At 40.7% G+C, this 19035-nt stretch overlaps 1 protein-coding gene across 11 annotated transcripts in view; it reads left to right on the forward strand.

Moving 5' to 3' along the window:
* The window catches only part of Hectd1 (HECT domain E3 ubiquitin protein ligase 1), an 88514-nt gene that overhangs the window by 18196 nt on the left and 51283 nt on the right, over positions 1-19035 (forward strand). For 10 of the 11 annotated variants that reach the window (XM_075947480.1, XM_075947486.1, XM_075947482.1 and 7 more), the window contains exons 3-13: positions 3350-3584; positions 5224-5451; positions 6364-6645; positions 6740-7010; positions 8256-8332; positions 8414-8512; positions 10384-10498; positions 11372-11546; positions 14843-14981; positions 15131-15301; positions 18726-18948. In XM_075947480.1, the coding sequence (XP_075803595.1) occupies positions 3350-3584; positions 5224-5451; positions 6364-6645; positions 6740-7010; positions 8256-8332; positions 8414-8512; positions 10384-10498; positions 11372-11546; positions 14843-14981; positions 15131-15301; positions 18726-18948 (2015 nt within the window). Of the gene's footprint in view, positions 1-3349; positions 3585-5223; positions 5452-6363; positions 6646-6739; positions 7011-8255; positions 8333-8413; positions 8513-10383; positions 10499-11371; positions 11547-14842; positions 14982-15130; positions 15302-18725; positions 18949-19035 lie in introns of those variants that run through there. The other variant, XM_075947491.1, reaches the window with a different exon arrangement.

The raw sequence follows: 19035 nt of genomic DNA on the forward strand, positions 1-19035 counted from the left end.
CAACCTTCCAATGCTATATTTATGTTCTGCTCCCCTTTCCAATCCATCTGTTGTTGGACAGCTTTCCGAGTCCTCAGGTAGTTGATTTTTGCAGTCCGCCCAGCATCTGTGGCTGTAATCGTGGCATGTGATAGACTGTAATACACTTATGCCATGTTGATTGCCACCAAAGTTTAACTGCATTTTCTGTGATTAATTACAGGTACTCTTTGACTTAAGATGGGGTTCTAGCCCAGTAAATCTCTTGTTAGTTGAAAATAACATCAGCTAGAAATGCATTTAACACATTTAAACTAACTGGTATCCATATTTTAGCAAAGAGATTGTTAGGGATGTGTATTTTTGGTGTTATATAAAGAAATATATAGTCAAAATGAAAATCACTCAGCAAGGCAGTCTATTTGCGGAAAGGGTGTGCGAAACTCAGACCAGCTATCAGGCATGCACGGCCAGAATGGTCTCTAGTTTTTCTTTCTGTCTTAGGTGGTGATTGGCTCACCCTGTTGGTGGAAGCTTACTTTACAGTCTGTGCAATTGGCAAATTGGCATAAAAGAGCAGCAGGCTCCCTTGTTGGGCTGACTTCCTTTGGTAGAAAGGATAGATTGTATGGTGTGGGTTGTTTACTCTCGTGGTGTTGTGTTGTTGTGGTTGACTGGGAGCTCATGTGGCCTCTGCAGAGCACGAGAGGATATTTCTAGCCCAGGAAAAGGTCAGCATTCAAAAACTGCATTAGTATGTATTGCTTTCATATCATTGTGATCAAAATAGTTTTTTGTCTGTTTGTTTTGTTTTTTCAAGGCAAGTTTTTCTCTGTGTAGCCCTGACTGCCCTGGAACTTGCTTTGTAGACCAGGCTGACTTTGAAATTACAGAGATCTGTGTGCCTTTGCCACTTGAGTGCTGGGATTAAAGCTGTGTGCCACCACTACCTAGCATGCTTTGTTTCTTGAGACAGGAATTTCCTTCGTAATCCAAGCTAGCTTTGAGTTCACAGTGTAGGCTAAGATAGTCTCAAACTCTTGATCTTCTTTCTTTAACTTCCTGAGTTCTGGGATTACAGGTGTGTGTCACTATGCCAGGGGTAGGTTTAAGATTTTAAAGTTTCGTTTCTGTTCATCTCTGTAATAAAAACCTTCATGCATATGGAGGCCCAGTGTTGATGCTGACAGTCTCAGTAGCTTTTACTTCAGTCAAACCCCAAATTACCCCAAAAGACTGTTCTGGAACTAGCTCTGTAGACCAGGCTGGCTTTGAACTCACAGGGATCTGCCTGCCCCTGCCTCACAAATGCTGGATTAAAGGCGTGCGCCACCACCGCCCAGCCTGTATTTTTTTTTTTTAATTTTTTACCTATTAAGTATCAGTGATTTGTTGGAGCTGGAGAGATGGCTCCATGGTTACAAGCACTGAATCTATTCCAGAGGACCTTAGATTAATTCCCAATACCCATGTGTATTGGGAGCTCACAACCATCTGTGTCTCTACAGGGATCAACACTCTCTTCTGGCCTCCATGGGCATTAGGCACACATGTGGTGCACAGACACACATGCAGGTAGAGCTCCCATTCACTCTAAATAACTTAAAAATGTTAGCGTGTTTTGTGTATGTCTGTGTGTGTTTCTGTGTTATGTGTATATGTGTTTCTGTGTTATGTGTGTCAGGGAGAGGTCCATGCCTATGGAAACCTCAGGTTAATATTGGTGTCTTTCTCAGTCCATCTTATTTTTTGAGACAGAGTCTCAAATAGCTCCCTGATTGCTAATCTGCCTGGCTACTAAGTTCCAGGGATCCCCAGCTGTGGCTTTCTCCTTGGCTGATAGAGATAGAACTGCTGTTCTCGTGCTTATGTGGTAAGCACTTCCCCACCGAGTTATCTCCTCAGTTAATGTCCTAGTGTTGAAGAGTAAGGGGGCCTGGTGTGGTGGCGCATACATTTAAATCCCAGCATTTGGGAGGCAGAGGCAAGTGCATCTCAAGGCCAGCCTGGTCTACAGAGGCAGATCAGGACAGCCAAGACTACACAGAGAAACCTAGTTTGAGGGTGAGAGAGAGAGAAAAATGGACAGAGACAGAGATAACTAGACAACGTTTCACATACGCATCAGGTTTTTGGTACTTTGACTGAAAAGCCTCATGAAACAAAAAACTGGCTGAAGCATGCCTTAGAACCCTGGGATCTCAGCCATGGTTAATACAGGCCAGCTGGGCTGTAAACCCTTGTCTCAGGAAACCGAAAGGGGAAAGAAAATATATGAAGCAGATTTTCATTATAGTTCGCATAAACTAAGCTGTAATTTGTGTACAGCATTTAGTTTCTTTTTTTTCTGAAAAAAGTTAACCACACCAAGAATTAGATATGCCATGATGTTAAAGCCTTGTGGGCTTTGCCTTTCTTTTCCCTTGGGTTCTGTGTATCAAACCCAGCCAGGGTGTGTGCTAGACAGGCAGCACCCTACTGTTGAGGTGGATTCTTGGCTCGTCTCTCCAGAACTGGTTTCTCATAGTGCTTGGTCAGAGGTTCTTCGTATTTTGGAGGACACAGCAGAACTTAGCATCATTTCATAAATTAAAGAAACTGCTTGTTTCCCTATTAAGTGTCTTACTCTCTGTTCTAGCACTGTGAAAAGTTACCGTGGCCAATGTAACTTACAAATGAAAGCGTTTAATTGGCTGGCTTACAGTTTTAGGGGGTTCGTTATGGTGAGAAACATGGCAGGCAGGCAGCCAGCCAGCCTTTGGAGCAGTAGCTGAGAGCTTATATCTTCTCCACAAGAGAGAGACGGAGAGACAGGGCTTGGCTTGGGCTTTTGAAATTTGAAAACCTGCCCCCACTGATATACTTTCTCTAGGAATATCACAGCTTCTAACCTTCCTAAACTGTCCACTGGGACCCAGACATCCAAATAGATGAGCCTAGAGGCTGATGACCTCTGTTTGATCCCCTGGACGCACACAGTGGGAGGCGAGAGTCCTCTGGCCCTCAGCTCCTGAGCTGTGGCACATGTGCACCTACATGCATATGCACACGCACATGTCAGTAAACAGTGAATGTCATTAAAAAGACCGTGCACTAGTACCTGGTCTTGAGATAGAGACATTTACTGTGGTGTGCACTGGTTTTATTAGGTGTAAGGAACAAGGAATACTTAACTATTGGAGGAGAGTAGGGTTTCAAATTAGTGCTGTTGCTGTAAGAATCTGCTATTTGCATGGTGCTGAGATTTGTGTGTGAGTATTATAGTGGAAACAAAAACTGTGGAAATACCACATATTTACATGTAACGTTAAGAATAGTGTTAATATCTTGTTTGGTGATCCTAATCATATTATGATGTCTTCCACTACAGATGTCCCCCTCGCACTTTCCTACCAGCTCTCTGCAAAATCTTTCTTGATGAGAGTGCCCCAGACAATGTGTTAGAGGTGACAGCCCGAGCCATAACATACTACCTGGATGTGTCTGCAGAATGCACCCGAAGGATTGTAGGAGTAGACGGAGCTATAAAAGCACTTTGTAATCGCTTGGTGGTGGTTGAACTTAACAACAGGACCAGCCGAGATTTAGCTGAGCAATGTGTAAAGGTAAATATTACTTACATTGTTTGGAGAATAAACACTGTTTCACTGAGAAAGTAGAAATAAGTCACCATTCTTTTGAGAGTGGTGAAGAGCATTAGAATTAACAGTCAGGTGGTACCAAAGCCCTTTAAGAGCTGGGGATGAAACCTCTGGGGGACAGCTGTGGGGTAAGATGTTTGCCTGTTCTGCTTCCTGCTGTTGGGTTCCGGTAGTCACTAGGCTTGAGAGAAGCTCTTCGTGCTTCTGCCCAGAGTAAGTGACAAAGTTCACCATGACAAACAACAGTAGCACCAGTACAGGCAGTCTTCTAAGCACTCATCAGGATAGTTCTGTGGGTGCTGCCATTAACGTCGTATCTATTTTACATATGCAAAAAATCACTACACTGAGCAGTAGTGGTGACCCTACCAAGATTTAAAGCTTAGAAGTCTGGTTTTAGGATCCATGGACTTAGCTATTTTGCTATCATCTCTAGAGTAAACTGTTTTAGGGGCTACAGAGCTGGCTTAGCAATTTAGAGAACTTGGTGCTCTTGCAGAGAACCTGAGTTTGTTCCTAGCACTCACATTGGGTGTCTTATAGACCTTCATAACTCTTGTTCTAATTCTTCTGATGTCCATGAGTACCTGCAGTTGTGTGAGCATGTGTATACACACACACACACACACACACACACACACACACACACACACACACACACACACTCCCCAGTACCAAGTCAGTAGTTTATTAGAAATATTTAGTGAGCATGTTTATATTATATTGTTTTATATTTTTGAGTCAGGGCCTTTCTATGTAGTCCATTATGTTTTATAATGTTCTACGTTTTAGATTTGGTTCTGATTGATTTTATTTTTTTCTTTTTCTGATTGTTTGTTTTGAAAATAGGGTCTCACTATGTAGCCCCAGCTGTCCTTAAAATCACAGAGTCCTACTTGCCTTTAACTTCCTTTATAAAGCTTTATTTTAGGGTGTGCCATGCATGCTGTTTCTTGTTGCGTAATTCGTATTTTGTAGCATTGAAAGGTGTATATTGTAAACTCCTTTTACTGGTAATAGAAAAACAGTGACCAAAGAAAGCCTGAGACCCTTGTTTGACTGTTGATTCCAATTCAGCTATCTTCCTGGAGTAGCCAGCTCCTAGAAAGAATAGCAACAGGTGTACTTTCTAAGAGCACTGAAGTCAGGGCTGTGTTTGTGTAACTCTCCTGAAAACAGCCAGGACAAGGTCACATGACATCACTTCTTTACAGCTCTAAACGTGGATCCTGGTGAGTGAGGTTTGATTTTTATTGACCATTTCATTCTTTTCTCTCTTTTTCCCACGTAGTGTAGGTTAACATTGTCCAAGAATAGTTTTGAGTTCCCTATCTTTCTGCCTGAGTTTCCCAAGTGCTGGCATGACAGGCTTGCACCACCCCACCTGACTTATATCAGTTATTTTTCATTGATTATAGGTTGCATTTATAATGCTTTCTATATATTGGGTTAAATAAAAATAAGGTTGATAGAGAATTTAATTTGACTGTTTTACTTTACTGTTGGAATGTCGCTCTTACCTTTGGAGTTTGTTCTGCTCCTTGATGCTGACAAGCTGCAGTCAGTGTTGCCTTCCTCTGTTAATTTTGTGTCACTGTTGTAGGTGTTGGAACTGATATGCACTCGTGAGTCAGGAGCGGTCTTTGAGGCTGGGGGTTTGAATTGTGTTCTTACCTTCATTCGTGACAGCGGACACCTGGTTCATAAAGATACCTTACACTCTGCGATGGCTGTGGTCTCAAGACTCTGTGGCAAAATGGAACCTCAGGATTCTTCTTTAGAAATTTGTGTAGAGTCTCTGTCTAGTTTGTTAAAACATGAAGACCATCAGGTAACTAAATTGTATGGTAGCTGCTGAGTTTTCAGAAAGAATTTGATAATGTTCCCTCTTTAGACCTGTGGTACATTAAAATTTGAGATTTTCACTTGGCTTACTTATCTAATATTTCTACACCATAAGCCTTTGGAAGGACAATAAAATGTGTTTTAAGGTGGGCATTGTGGTCCAGGCCTTTAATCCTAAACACTCAGAAAACAGAGACAAGCAGATTTTGGAGTTTGAGTCTAGCCTTGTCTACGTGGTATGTTCCCAGGCCAGACAGGGTCACACAACGAGACACTGTCATAAAAACCAACAAAACAAACCTGTTTAATGAGAATGATATATTTACTGAAATTTAAATGTTATAGAGATAGCCATTTTTATAGCTGTACTTGTATTCAGTAACATTTTGTTGACTTAGTACAGTATTTATTGAAAACAATAGGCTAGATCTTACCAAAGTAAAGTAACCTAGTATTTATATAATATTATTTATAAGGTTTTGTTGAATTGCTATACTTTAAAAAATAAAACTAGTTTTCATGCCTTTTTTTCTATTTAGATATTACCTCACCAACAGTCACAGATTGTCTTGGCCAATTTGTACATAATAACAATTTATATTCCAGAGTATTTACTGTCTATTTACCTACTTTATGTGCCTACCTCATTTGAGCAGACAGATGGGTTATGGGGAGTTTATTAGACTGCTTTGCAGATGAGGACACGGGCCTTTGACAGGTACAGACCTTTCTCAGATCATGAGATCAAGGGAAAGTGGAGCTGCCGTTCAAGTTTAGATACTTCAGATAAAGTGTCTGATTCTTTGCCGCAGCTGCTTTCCGTTTGGAGTTTGTATGGAAATGACTTGATGCTCACTCTCTGGAGGACGTGTTACCTACTTTACTCCTGCACCTTTAGGTTTCAGATGGAGCTCTGCGCTGTTTTGCATCACTAGCTGACCGGTTTACTCGTCGTGGAGTGGATCCTGCTCCCTTGGCCAAGCATGGGTTAACTGAAGAGCTGTTGTCACGAATGGCAGCTGCTGGTGGTGCTGTGTCAGGACCATCTTCAGCATGCAAACCAGGCCGCAGCACCACGGGAGCCCCCTCTGCAACTGCAGATTCCAAGTTGAGTAACCAGGTGTCGACGATTGTCAGTCTTCTCTCAACACTTTGCAGAGGCTCTCCCCTAGTCACACACGTAAGATGCTGCTGATGCCTTGCTTTTTATCCTTTCAGAAAAAGTCGTTTTGTATAATGCAAATATGAGATGTTTTTCTCCATTCTCTTTTTAGGATCTTCTGAGATCAGAGCTTCCAGATTCAATTGAAAGTGCATTGCAGGGTGATGAAAGATGTGTCCTTGATACCATGCGTTTGGTTGACCTCCTCTTGGTGCTATTATTTGAAGGACGAAAGGCCTTGCCCAAGTCTAGTGCTGGATCTACGGGCAGAATCCCAGGACTACGGAGATTGGATAGTTCTGGGGAACGCTCTCATCGGCAGCTTATAGACTGTATTCGGAGTAAAGATACTGATGCACTCATAGATGCAATTGACACAGGAGGTCAGACATTTTTCTCTTAAAAATAAAAACCATAGCCAAGTGTGGTGGCAGTGCCTTTTAATCCTGGTTCTTGAGAGCCGAGGCAGGAGGATCTCTGTGAGTTCGAGGCCAGCCTGGTCTACAGAGCTAATTCCAGGACAGGTTCCAAAGCTACGGAGAAACCCTGTCTCGAAAAACCAAAACCAAACAAACAAAGAAACAAAAAAAAACCCCCAAAAATAGAGAAACCTTATCTTGAAACAAAACACATAAATGAATGAATGAATGGATGGATGAATGAATAAATAAATAAATAAACGCCATAAGATAAGGAACCATAGGCTATTTCTAGTTTATAGTTTTTGGGCAAGATGCTTCTCTTGCTAACTGTGTAAATAGTCTTCCTCTCCCCCATATGTAGCTGTGCAGTTACTGCCGGGTGCACGGTAGTGCCTGAGTGCACATTCGCTTGAGGAAGTTGAGTGTCTATAAAGTTGGAATTTACCCACTTTATAATCTGAAAGTAAGATTCCTGACCAGTTCTTTTAATTTGTTCATTTTTGTTTTTATTATATGTGTGGGTATTTATTTGCCTTCATGTATGTATGTGTGCTGGCGCACTTAGAAGTCAGAGTTGGATTTCTTAGAACTGGTGGTTGTGAGCCGCTCTGTAAGTGCTGGGAATTGAACCTTGGTGTTTAGCGAGCACAGTAAGAACTCTTTCTGCATCGTCTCTCTAGCCCTTATTATGGAATTTTGATACAGATTTTAAGTACTAATGTTAAGAGAAGGGTGCCCAAGAAGAAAGTAAGATGCACGCACAGGTAGATGTGAGCTTCTCAGAGGAGTCATGCTGTTTTTCCATCCTTATTTCATGTTTGTTTTTAATGTTTAAAACCATGTAATCGTTCAGTGACTTAATACCTCCATCCTCCCCCATTTCTCAGCAGTTTTACTCAGCAACTCTGATTAGCCTAGAACTTGGCAATGAAGACTAAACTGGCTTAAACTCCTAGTGATTCTCTTGCCTCTGCCTTATGTGTGCTGGGGTTGTAGGTGTGTGCTACTATACCTGGACTGATTTAACCTTTTTGTAATACTTTTTCTTAGTTGACCTTAGGTTTTCTGCTTTATACTGTATTCAAATATGTAAAAATCTTATCTCTGTACTTAATACAATATAGCAGTCAGAGTTGTTTAAACTTTAGAAAAGTTGAGTGTTTTATTGGCCTTAAAAATAAAATTTTCTGTTTTTTCAACTTTCAGCTTTTGAAGTAAATTTTATGGATGATGTGGGTCAGACTCTGTTAAACTGGGCCTCTGCGTTTGGAACTCAGGAAATGGTAAGCCAGTAAAAGGTGGTGTTTGAATTTCAGTGTTAAAGGATTAATAGAGCAACTTTGTGGTTCTTTATCATATTCCAGGTAGAATTTCTTTGTGAGAGAGGTGCTGATGTTAATAGAGGCCAAAGGTCATCATCATTACACTATGCTGCGTGTTTTGGAAGACCTCAAGTAGCAAAGGTAAAAGCCAGGGTTTTCAAAATATTGTTATCTTGTGGTGTGTGTGTGTCTGTCTGTCTGTATGTGCATGTGATGGCATGTATGTTGGACCATCAGGCCAGTCAGAGGCTGAACTCAGGTCACTAGTTTTGGTGGCAAGCCCCTTTCCCCGTTGAGCCGTCTTACCAGCCCCATGCTGTTAAAGCATGAATTTTTAACAACTATATGATTCAGAAATTAGAATGACAAAAAATTTCATTCTGAAAAGTTTATACTTCTGAGCTATCTACATCAATTCTTCCATTTTCTGGAATAACTGCTTTTAATTAGTTTTTAAAAATTGTTTGCAGTGTTTCTTAAGCAAAAATATTATAGTATTTTCCACTTTTGAGATTCCTTTCTATACTTTGAGAAACTGAAATTCATGAGCTGAAGAGATGGCTCAGCAGTTAGCGTTGGCTGCTCTTCCAGTGGAGTTGGGTTCAATTTCTCAACACCCATGTGGCTGCTCACAACCATCTGTGTCTCTGGTACCAAGTGATCTGACAGCCTCCTCAGGCATCATGTACACACATGGTGCACAAATATACATATAGGCAAAATGCCCATATACTTAGCATAGTAATAAACCATTAAAAAACAGATGGAATGAAAGTGTTGATACCAGGTGTGTGATGGGGGCTCTAGTCTGTTGATGGTGAGATCATGTGGCGTAATGAAAGACGAGCACTCTCTGAGGTCGGGGTGGCTGGATTCGAGGGTCAGCCCATGTATAAGAACGGCTGTTCTTAAGTTTGTCTTGAGGTTTTGTCTGCAGAGGGGTTGTAATACTGTCCGGATTGTTGGGAGAATTAGGAAAAGATAACACACGCTGATCAGTGTAATAGTCGGTGCATCTTAGGTGTTCGAGGGATGATAGTAACCCAGGAGACCATCTCACTGGAGAGCTGGTCTTTTCCAGCTCAGTCTGGCAGTTTGAACTGGCTAGATTTAGAGAGAGCCAGGTCTCTACTGATACTGGTAACAGTCAATAAGCAAAACACTTATTGACTGTTTTTGTTTTAGAGAGGAGCCCCCCCCCCCCCATTCACTCCCCTTCTGGGCATCAAACCTAGCGTAGAACATTTGGTGCCAGCTCTGTTTGAGGTGTTTTTAAATTGTATCTATTCTGTCATCGAAAAAGTGTTTGGGCATTATGATTAAATAATCATGAGGTTATAAAATGTTTAATATTCCTAGAGGAAAGGGACAGATCTTGATGTATTTTTGGTCAAAGAATTGGTAATTGACATTGTATTGTGAGATTGATGGCCAGGACATAGACCGAGTCGTACTGTTAAAGTCAAAAACTGGGAGGAGAGAGGGAGTGTGACAGATTCAGATTTTAATACAACTTATTTGAGGGGTAGTAAATAATCAAGTGAAATTTATGTATAGGTTTTGAGATATGGATATCAGTCTTTAAAGGAATAGGTACAGGATGAGGTTTGTATTAGTATCTGTAAGATTAATTCTGGGAAGCTTTTTATCTTACTTGTTTTGAGACAGGGTTTTTATGACTAGCCCTCACTGTCCTCGAACTTACTTTGTAGAGCAATCTGGCCTTAATCTGAGAGGTCCTCCTACCTCCCAAATGCTGAGATTAAAGGCAGTTCTGGGCAGCCTTTAAAAATTATTTTATTTATTTTATCTTATATGTCTGTGTGTGCTTGAGTGTATGTATGTATGTACCACCTGTTTTCAGGAGCTGTTGTAGGTCAGAAGAGGGACTAGGGTCTGGGAACCATACCTACTGCTTAGCCATCTCTCCAGCATATGGAAAACTTTCAAATATAGAGCTGAATGATATAAGAAATGCTCTTGAATTTAAATTAAACGCTTTTCTTCATAAGACTCTTTTACGGCATGGTGCAAATCCGGATCTAAGAGATGAAGATGGGAAAACACCATTGGATAAAGCTCGAGAGAGAGGCCACAGTGAAGTAGTAGCTATCCTGCAGTCTCCAGGTGAGCTGTGTGTGCTGTCCTAGGCCTTCTGCGCGTGTTCAGCTTCCCCTCCACAGACGTACTAACAGTACAGAAATGAACCATTCTTAGAAAGCCAAATAACTCTGCATTGTGTGTGTGCGCGCGCGTGCGTGCGTGCGCGTGTGCATGCAAACAGTGGATAAACCTTCAACATCTTATTGTTCTGTGCCCTTAAAAAATCTTATTATTGGGCTGGAGAGATGGCTCAGTGGTTAAGAGCATTGCCTGCTCTTCCAAAGGTCCTGAGTTCAATTCCCAGCAACCACTTGGTGGCTCACAACCATCTGTAAAAAGGTCTGGCGCCCTCTTCTGGCCTTCAGGCATACAGACAGAATATTGTATACATAATAAATAAATAAATATTTTTTAAAAAATCTTATTATTAATTTTTAATTATGTGAATGTTTATGTGTCTGTGCATGTGAATGCAGAGCCTGTGGAAGCCAGAAATGAGATCCTCTGGAGTTGACGTTATAGCTGGTTGTGAGCTGCCTGACATGAATCCTGGGGACTGGGCTCAGGTCCTGAAAGAGCAATACATGCTCTTAAACAAAGTCATTCCCCTGGGCCCTTTTCTATGTTCTTCAGACTAGTTGTATAAGTTCAGAATGGAAAAAAAATCTAAATTTAAAAGATTTGGGATTGTCATGTAAAGAAAAATTAGAAGCTGTTTAACTAGAATGATTTGATTATTTTGAAATTTTCAGAGTAGGTAGGGCTCTTTTGTTTGCAGTGCTGAGAACTGAAAATTGTTCCCTAGGTAATTTTAGTTTGAAATGAGTATGTATTAACATCTTTTTCCTTGAAAGACATTGTATTTCAAAACTCATTTAAAAAAATAATGCTTTGTAGGTGATTGGATGTGTCCAGTCAATAAAGGGGATGACAAGAAAAAGAAAGACACAAGTAAAGATGAAGAAGAATGTAATGAGCCCAGAGGAGACCCAGAAATGGCACCAATATACTTGAAGAGGTTATTACCTGTGTTTGCACAGACGTTCCAGCAGACTATGTTGCCTTCAATAAGGTAGCTATTCATACTATGCTTAAATTATCTGATGCTGTGATTATATATAATTTTTGAGAAGGATCTGGCATTTGTCTTAAAAAATATAGTAATATAAATTAGGTTGGAAGTGTGAGTATCATCTTTTCTGGTTTATTTTATTTTATATTTTGAAATATGGTCTCACTATATAGCCCTAACTAATCTAGAACTCAGTATGTAGACCAGGCTGTCCCTGAACTCTCAGAGATCTGCCTACCTCTTTAGCTGGCTTTCTTTTGGGCCACCAACCCTGACTTAATATTAGTTATGAGTGCTCTGCCTTAGTTTATGTTGTTTCTTGTTAGCTCTTATACTTAAATTAAGATGTTTCTGTTCATCTATGTTTTACCTAGGGGCTTTACCCTTTCTTTGCTTTTGTACATCTACTCCTTGTTTAGTTGACTGGTTGGTTACTGCCTGGCTGGCCCTGGGTGTCTTCCTCTCTTTTTCCATTATTATCTCCTTTCATTCTCTTGTTCTTATTCCTTCTTATTCTCTATACCTGCCAGCCCCGCCTGCCATCCATCTATGCCTAGCCTTTGGCCATTCAGCTTTTTATTAGACCAATCAGGTGCCTTAAACAGGCAAGGTGAACAGCAGCACGTCTTTACATGATTAAACAAACACAATACACTTCTTTTTTTTTTTTTTTGGTTTTTCGAGACAGGGTTTCTCTGTGGTTTTGGAGCCTGTCCTGGAACTAGCTCTTGTAGACCAGGCTGGTCTTGAACTCACAGAGATCCGCCTGCCTCTGCCTCCCAAGTGCTGGGATTAAAGGAATGTGCCACTACCGCCCGGCTCACAACACAGCTTTACATAGTTTAAGTAGTATTCCGCAACCTAAGCAAATGCAGCACATCGTTACACAGATAAAGTAGTCACCCACCACACATATACCCCCCACCTCTTTATACAGTTAAAACAGTCACAAACACACACATTCCTCGTTACACAGTTAAATTAGTTACACACACACAAACACACTTCTTTAAACAGTTAAAGTAGTCACACACATATACACACACACCTCTTTATACAGTTAAAGTAAGTCACACACATACGTATCTCTTTATACAGTTAAAGTAGTGACACACACACACACACACACACACACACACACACACACCTTTCTCCCACCACATACATCTTCCCTCCAGGGCTGGGGTAAAGATTTTTCAACTTCACTCTTGGCTTCTAGTTTTAGAGACAATGTGTGAAAGTTAATAGTCTTCAAGCTCGTGTCCACAAATGAGCACACATGTGTCATGTGTCTTTTTGGGTCAGGATTATCTCACTCATAATGGTTGCTGAGAGTTCTATGCATTTACCTGTGAATTTCACTGGGGGCGGGGCGACTGAACAATATTCCATTGTTTGTGTCCCACATTTTCATTATCCACTCACTAGTTTGATGGACACGTATACAGTTTAGAACAGCCGTGAACATGGATGAGCATGATATCTCTAGCGTAGGATATGAGTCCTCTGTTTTTTCACAGGTATGGCACAGCTAGCTCGTCTGATGGATGTTTCTCGCTCCTGAGGAACTGCCATGGTGTACATAGTTAGCACTTCTATCAGCACTGAATAGATGCGACCCCTTTAACATGTCCACATGGGCATTTGGTTTTTGATGTTTTTAGAACCATCTAGACAAGTCCATGACCAAATTTTTATTTTTTTTTTTTATTTTTTTTTAAATATTTATTTATTTATTATGTATACAATATTCTGTTTGCGTGTATGTCTCCAGGCCAGAAGAGGGCACCAGACCTCATTCCAGGTGGTTGTGAGCCACCATGTGGTTGCTGGGAATTGAACTCAGGACCTTTGGAAGAGCAGGCGATGCTCTTAACCACTGAGCCATCTCTCCAGCCCCCATGACCAAATTTTTAATTGAATTTTGTCTTCATGTTCAGACTTTGTTGTTTTGTATGTTCTAGATACTAACCCTGTCATGTATAGCTGGCAAAGTAGTCTTCCCTTTCTCTAGACCACCTCTTCACTAAAATGACAGTGTCCTTCTCTGCACCGAAGCTTCATACCTTCGTGCTGCCCCAGGCTAATCTCCGATTTGCAGTCCTCTTGCCTTGGACTTCTGTGTGCTACAACTGTAGGTGTGAACCATCGCACCTGGCTTCCTAGCCTTTAAAATCAGTTTGCAAATGTGGAGGCCGTCCTCATGCACACTCAGTCCATAGAAGTGGTTTTGTTTGGTTGGTTTTTATTTTATTTATTTTTCTTTTGAGACAGGGTTTCTCTGTAGCTTTGCAGCCTGTCCTGGAACTAGCTCTTGTAGACCAGGCTGGCCTCGAACTCACAGAGATCTGCCTGCCTCTGCCTCCGGAGTGCTGGGATTAAAGGTGTGCGCCCTCACCACTCAGCTCCATAGAAGTGTTTTAAGTGCTTAGATGAAGAAATCTCTCTGTATTAAAAAAAAAAAAAGTTTTCCCCAAAATGATGCTATTTTTTTAAAATACATTTTTATTTTATGTGCATTGGTGTTTTGCCTATGTGTTTGTCTGTGTGAGATTGTCAGATCTTGGAGTTACAGATAGTTGTTAGTGGCCGTGTGGGTACTGGGAATTGAACCTGGGGCCTTAACCTCTGAGCCATCTCTCCAGCTCCAAGATGCTACTTTTAATGTAATAGAAAAATACTTTTAAATGATCTTAACTTATAAAATATTGTTAAATGGGATGTTTGTAAATATAAAATATTTATGTATATTTATAAAAATATAGTATGCCAATAGAGATAAGCGAATTGTTATTTATGTGTTCTTAGACTTTCTTTGTAAAACTGAGATGATAAACCTACTTCATATGGTTTGTGTATGGTTTAAAAGAGTTGTAATGTTTTAATTTATGTGAAGTAATTCCTGCCTCATAATGGGTCAGTGTGTGCGTGCATGTGTGTGTGTGTGCCAGAGAAAGAGGGGGGAGACAGAGAGAAAAAAAGTATTTTCAGGCTTTTCACCTCCTTTTTCCAAGGTTAACATGCTGTACCAGCAGCCAAGCTGATTAAATGTAATATAGAATAGTATTTAACGAGATTATTAGGGATGATTAGTTTTGATTAGCATAATATGTTACCTAAGCAGTAAACATAAACTGTTGTAATAGCATAGTCTTAAGTTTTTGGTATTCTTAAGTGTATGCTTTTCATTAGTGCTTATAAAATTGTTGGACACTTAAGCTTTTACTAATGCGTGACTGAATATTTATCTAATTTGAGCTTTTTTGGTTTCATAAATTCTTTCTTCCCTTCTTAAGGAAAGCCAGTCTTGCTCTAATTCGAAAAATGATTCATTTTTGCTCCGAAGCACTGCTAAAAGAAGTCTGCGATTCTGATGTTGGTCACAATTTGCCCACAACACTAGTGGAAATCACTGCAACTGTGCTTGATCAAGAGGTTCGTTTCTCATAGCTGTAATTCTTTGGAGACTTGGCAGTAGCAGTCAGCATTCCCTCGTTCAGCCCACAGTAGCGTCCACCGGAGGCGGGATGGGTTGCTTGTTCTCCTTGCGGCGTGCTCTCACGTGCTCCTCTTTTCCTCCCCAGGATGACGATGACGGCCATTTGCTAGCTTTACAGATCATAAGGGATTTGGTTGATAAAGGTGGTGATATTTTTTTAGATCAGCTGGCCAGGCTTGGTGTAATTAGCAAAGTATCAGCTTTGGCAGGCCCTTCTTCTGATGATGAGAACGAAGAGGAATCGAAACCAGAAAAAGTGAGTGGTCCTTATTGTGATATGAGAACAGGGTTCGTTTAGTGAAATTATGTTTAACTTAGGATGGTTTTTATAATTGCAATATAAAAATAATAATGTATCATTTTGGTCAGTTTCCCTTTATAAATTTTATGTTAAAATTTAAATGTAGGACAAGGTTCCCAGTGTGGTTAAAGAACATCAGAATTTTTTAGTTGTTAACATTTTGCCACATTTGCTTTATCATTTTCATGGACACTTATGTGTGTATAAATTTTTTTGGAGACAGGATCTCACATAGCCTCCAATTCTCTAATTCTCTGTGTAGTTGATGGTGAACCTGAACTCTACCTACCAGTTCCTGAAGCCCCCACAGCCAGACCGCATATGTACATTTAAAAAAATATTAGAATCTGCATGCCTTTAATCCGAGCACTTGGGAGGCAGAGGCAAACCTGGTTTACAGAGTGAATGCCAGGACAGCAGAGGCTACACAGAGAAACCCTGTCTCAAGAAGACAAAACGAAACAAAATATTCAAGACTAAACATCACACAGCATTCTATTTATACCTACTCTACCAAAATACCCAGCACATTCTCTTCCATTGTTGATATGGGCTGAGTATAGCACTTGCCTAGATTGTATGAGGTATGGAGTCGAAAAGCAAATCCTTTACACAACTAATGTTTAAAAGAAAGACAGTGTTCAAATTCTGTCCTTAATAACATTGTTTTCATTATCTCTCGTCTTCCCCCATTTTTGAATGGAGTTCAGCACACTTAGGGATTTTAAAAAGATGGTAGGGGTGTTTTGACCAGTTCCTTGAATGTAAAAAACTGTAGATGGGGCCAGAGTACAGGACGTGGGCTTAACTTGTCTAAGACCCTGGCTGGGTTCAGTTCACAGCACCCCACCCCAAAGGAAGGAAGGAAAGAAAGAAAGATATCTCAGGGATTGAACGTGGTATTTTTTGTTGTTGGGTTTTTCAATATAGGCTTTCTCTGTAGCTTTGAAGTCTGTCCTGGAGCTAGCTCTTGTAGACCAGGCTGGCTTCGAAATCACAAGAGATTCGCTTTCCTCTGCCTCCCAAGTGCTGGGATTAAAGGCCTGAGCCACCACTACCCAGCTTGACCATGGTACTTTTTATGGCCCCCATCTAGAATTAAGAAATTGTAGATTCTCTGTCAACTGTAATCCAGCCAGACAGTGCACCTTTAATCCTTGCATTCCGAGAGGCAGTGGCAGGAGGATCTCTGTAGGTTTGGAGCCTGCCTGGTCTACAGAGTGAGTTCTAAGACAGGCCCCAAAGCTACACAGAGAAAATCCAACAACAACAAACCAACAACAGAAAGCTCAAAAAACCCCAAGAAGAAAATAATCCATATCCTGCCATTAATGTTAGTACTGTTGTTATTCATGCAGTAACTTTCCACTAAATGTTAGGAATAGAGTTTGCTGGCAGTTGGTAGAGATGGAGAAGGGTGCTTGGTTTTCAGTTGTAGGGTCTTTCTCTGTCCTGCCAGTCAGCTCCCAAATCACCACAGGGAGACGTATTATTAATTATGAAAGCTTAGTCAATAGCTTAGGCTTGTTTTTAGCTAGGTTCTGTTTATCTATGTGCTGCCTCTAGGCTCCTTTAACTCATCTATGTATTGTCCACCCTGCTTTCCGTCTCCTCGAGTCTCTGCCCTTCTTCCCAGCGTCCTCTGTGTCTGGAAGTCATGTCTAGCTATTGGCCCTTCACTTTTTTGTTGAACCAGTCAGAATTACACTTCTTCACAGCATACAAAAAGTTATTCCACAACATGGAGTAGTTTTTTTTTTGGTTTTCCGAGTCAGAGTTTCTCTGTAGCTTTGGAGCCTGTCCTGGAACTCCCTTGGTAGACCAGGCTGGCCTCGAACTCACAGAGATCCGCCTGTCTCTGCCTCCCAAGTGCTGGGATTACAGGCGTGTGCCACCACCGCCCGGCTTGGAGTAGTTTTTGAAATAGCACATATTCCATTTATTTCCCAGGTCCTTGAGAACTTTACAGTTTTGTTGCCTTTTTCTTCTTTGAGGGAATGAGAGAGGGAGTCCTTCTACCATGTGGGTTCAGCAATTGAACTCAGGGTGTCAGGCTTGGCAAAAAGTGCCTTTACTCACTGCACCTCCTCACTGACCCTCAGCCCCTGGTGTCTTCATCTCAGAATGTAGCTCAGGCTGGCTTTGAACTTCGTCTATAATGTAAGCTGGCCTTATGTACCTTCCTGCTTCTGCTCCCAAGTGTGTCACATATCTGACAGTAGTCCCAGTTTTCATTTTCTTAGCGTTAATTTATTTATGTGTTTGGTGTGCTCATTTGAATGCAGACACTAATGTCTGGAAGTCAGGACAACTTTCAGAAGTTGGTTCTCTTCTACCACTGTGTGGGCTGCCGGTTGTCAGGCATAGCAACAAGAACCTTTGCCTGCTGAGCAATTTCAGCAGCCTGTTCTTGTTTTTCAAATGTCAATAAAAATTTATGGCTCCTAGGCTATACTAAAAAGTGGTTACAAGTTTGTTTTATTTCAGTTCTTAAAAAATTTTCTTAACCAGGAATTTATGGTCACCCTTAGATACCTAGAGTTGAGGCCAGTTGTCGTTACATGAGACCCATTGTCAGAATAATATATTTTATTTACCTGACTAAGAACTGGGACTTAGAATTCACTTTCATTTATTTTTAATTTTTACTGGCACAGAATTATATATTGTTGGATATGGCATGATAAAAATGATTAGTATATGCAGTGTGAGATGATCAGATTGGGGTGGTTAGCTTTTCTACCTCAAACACTGGGCATTTGTGTGTCCTGTGACTCTTTAGGCTCCTCTTTTGACCCTTCTGTGCTGTAGAACAACTTCCTGTATTGTGGTACTTACTGCTCAACTTGATAGTGTTCCCAGTCCCCTTCTCCGCTTCTTTAGAGGCCACTCTTTATCCTTTTCTCCAGTTTCCCTAGGAGCCAGAGCACGTAGAGCACTTGACATACTCTGACCGCTACTGTTCCGTGTTCTTTTAATTTTAATAGCTAAGTAATATACCAGCGTGTATGTGTATATCGCATTTTCTTTATCCAAGGAATTTTATTTAAGAGAACTTGTGTGGTGATTCTGTTATATCACAGTTTATGTATCCTTACTTCCTCTAAGCTTCTTCAAGTCGGCAGGCTAGAGGTGTAGTGAGTTTACCCAGGCCCCAGAGTGTTCATATAAATCTCCAGTCCATTGACTTTTACCACCATACCTAGATAATTTAATATTTATTTAATTGATGATTAGTTTTTTATAATATATATTGAACTACATGCAAGTAAATATGTTTTAATTATAAATCAGGTTCATATTCATGTATTTTAAGTATTTGTAGATGTTTGAAATGAAATTATTTCTCACATTTTATTCGCTCATTCCACACATTTAGGAAGATGAACCGCAGGAAGATGCTAAAGAATTGCAGCAAGGTAAACCATACCACTGGAGAGACTGGTCAATAATCAGGGGAAGGGACTGCTTATACATTTGGAGTGATGCTGCAGCTTTGGAGCTATCTAATGGCAGTAATGGATGGTTCAGATTTATCCTGGATGGAAAACTAGCCACCATGTATTCAAGCGGCAGTCCTGAAGGTGGATCGGATAGTTCAGGTAAGACTTTGTTCCAGCTCAAGGATATGGTTTATAGTTTAACTCATAGGCTTGTCCCTGTGTCAGGAATTTCTTTTTAATAGAGAA

The sequence above is a fragment of the Microtus pennsylvanicus genome, chromosome 14, assembly GCF_037038515.1.
Source record: "Microtus pennsylvanicus isolate mMicPen1 chromosome 14, mMicPen1.hap1, whole genome shotgun sequence".
Classification (NCBI taxonomy): Eukaryota; Metazoa; Chordata; class Mammalia; order Rodentia; family Cricetidae; genus Microtus; species Microtus pennsylvanicus.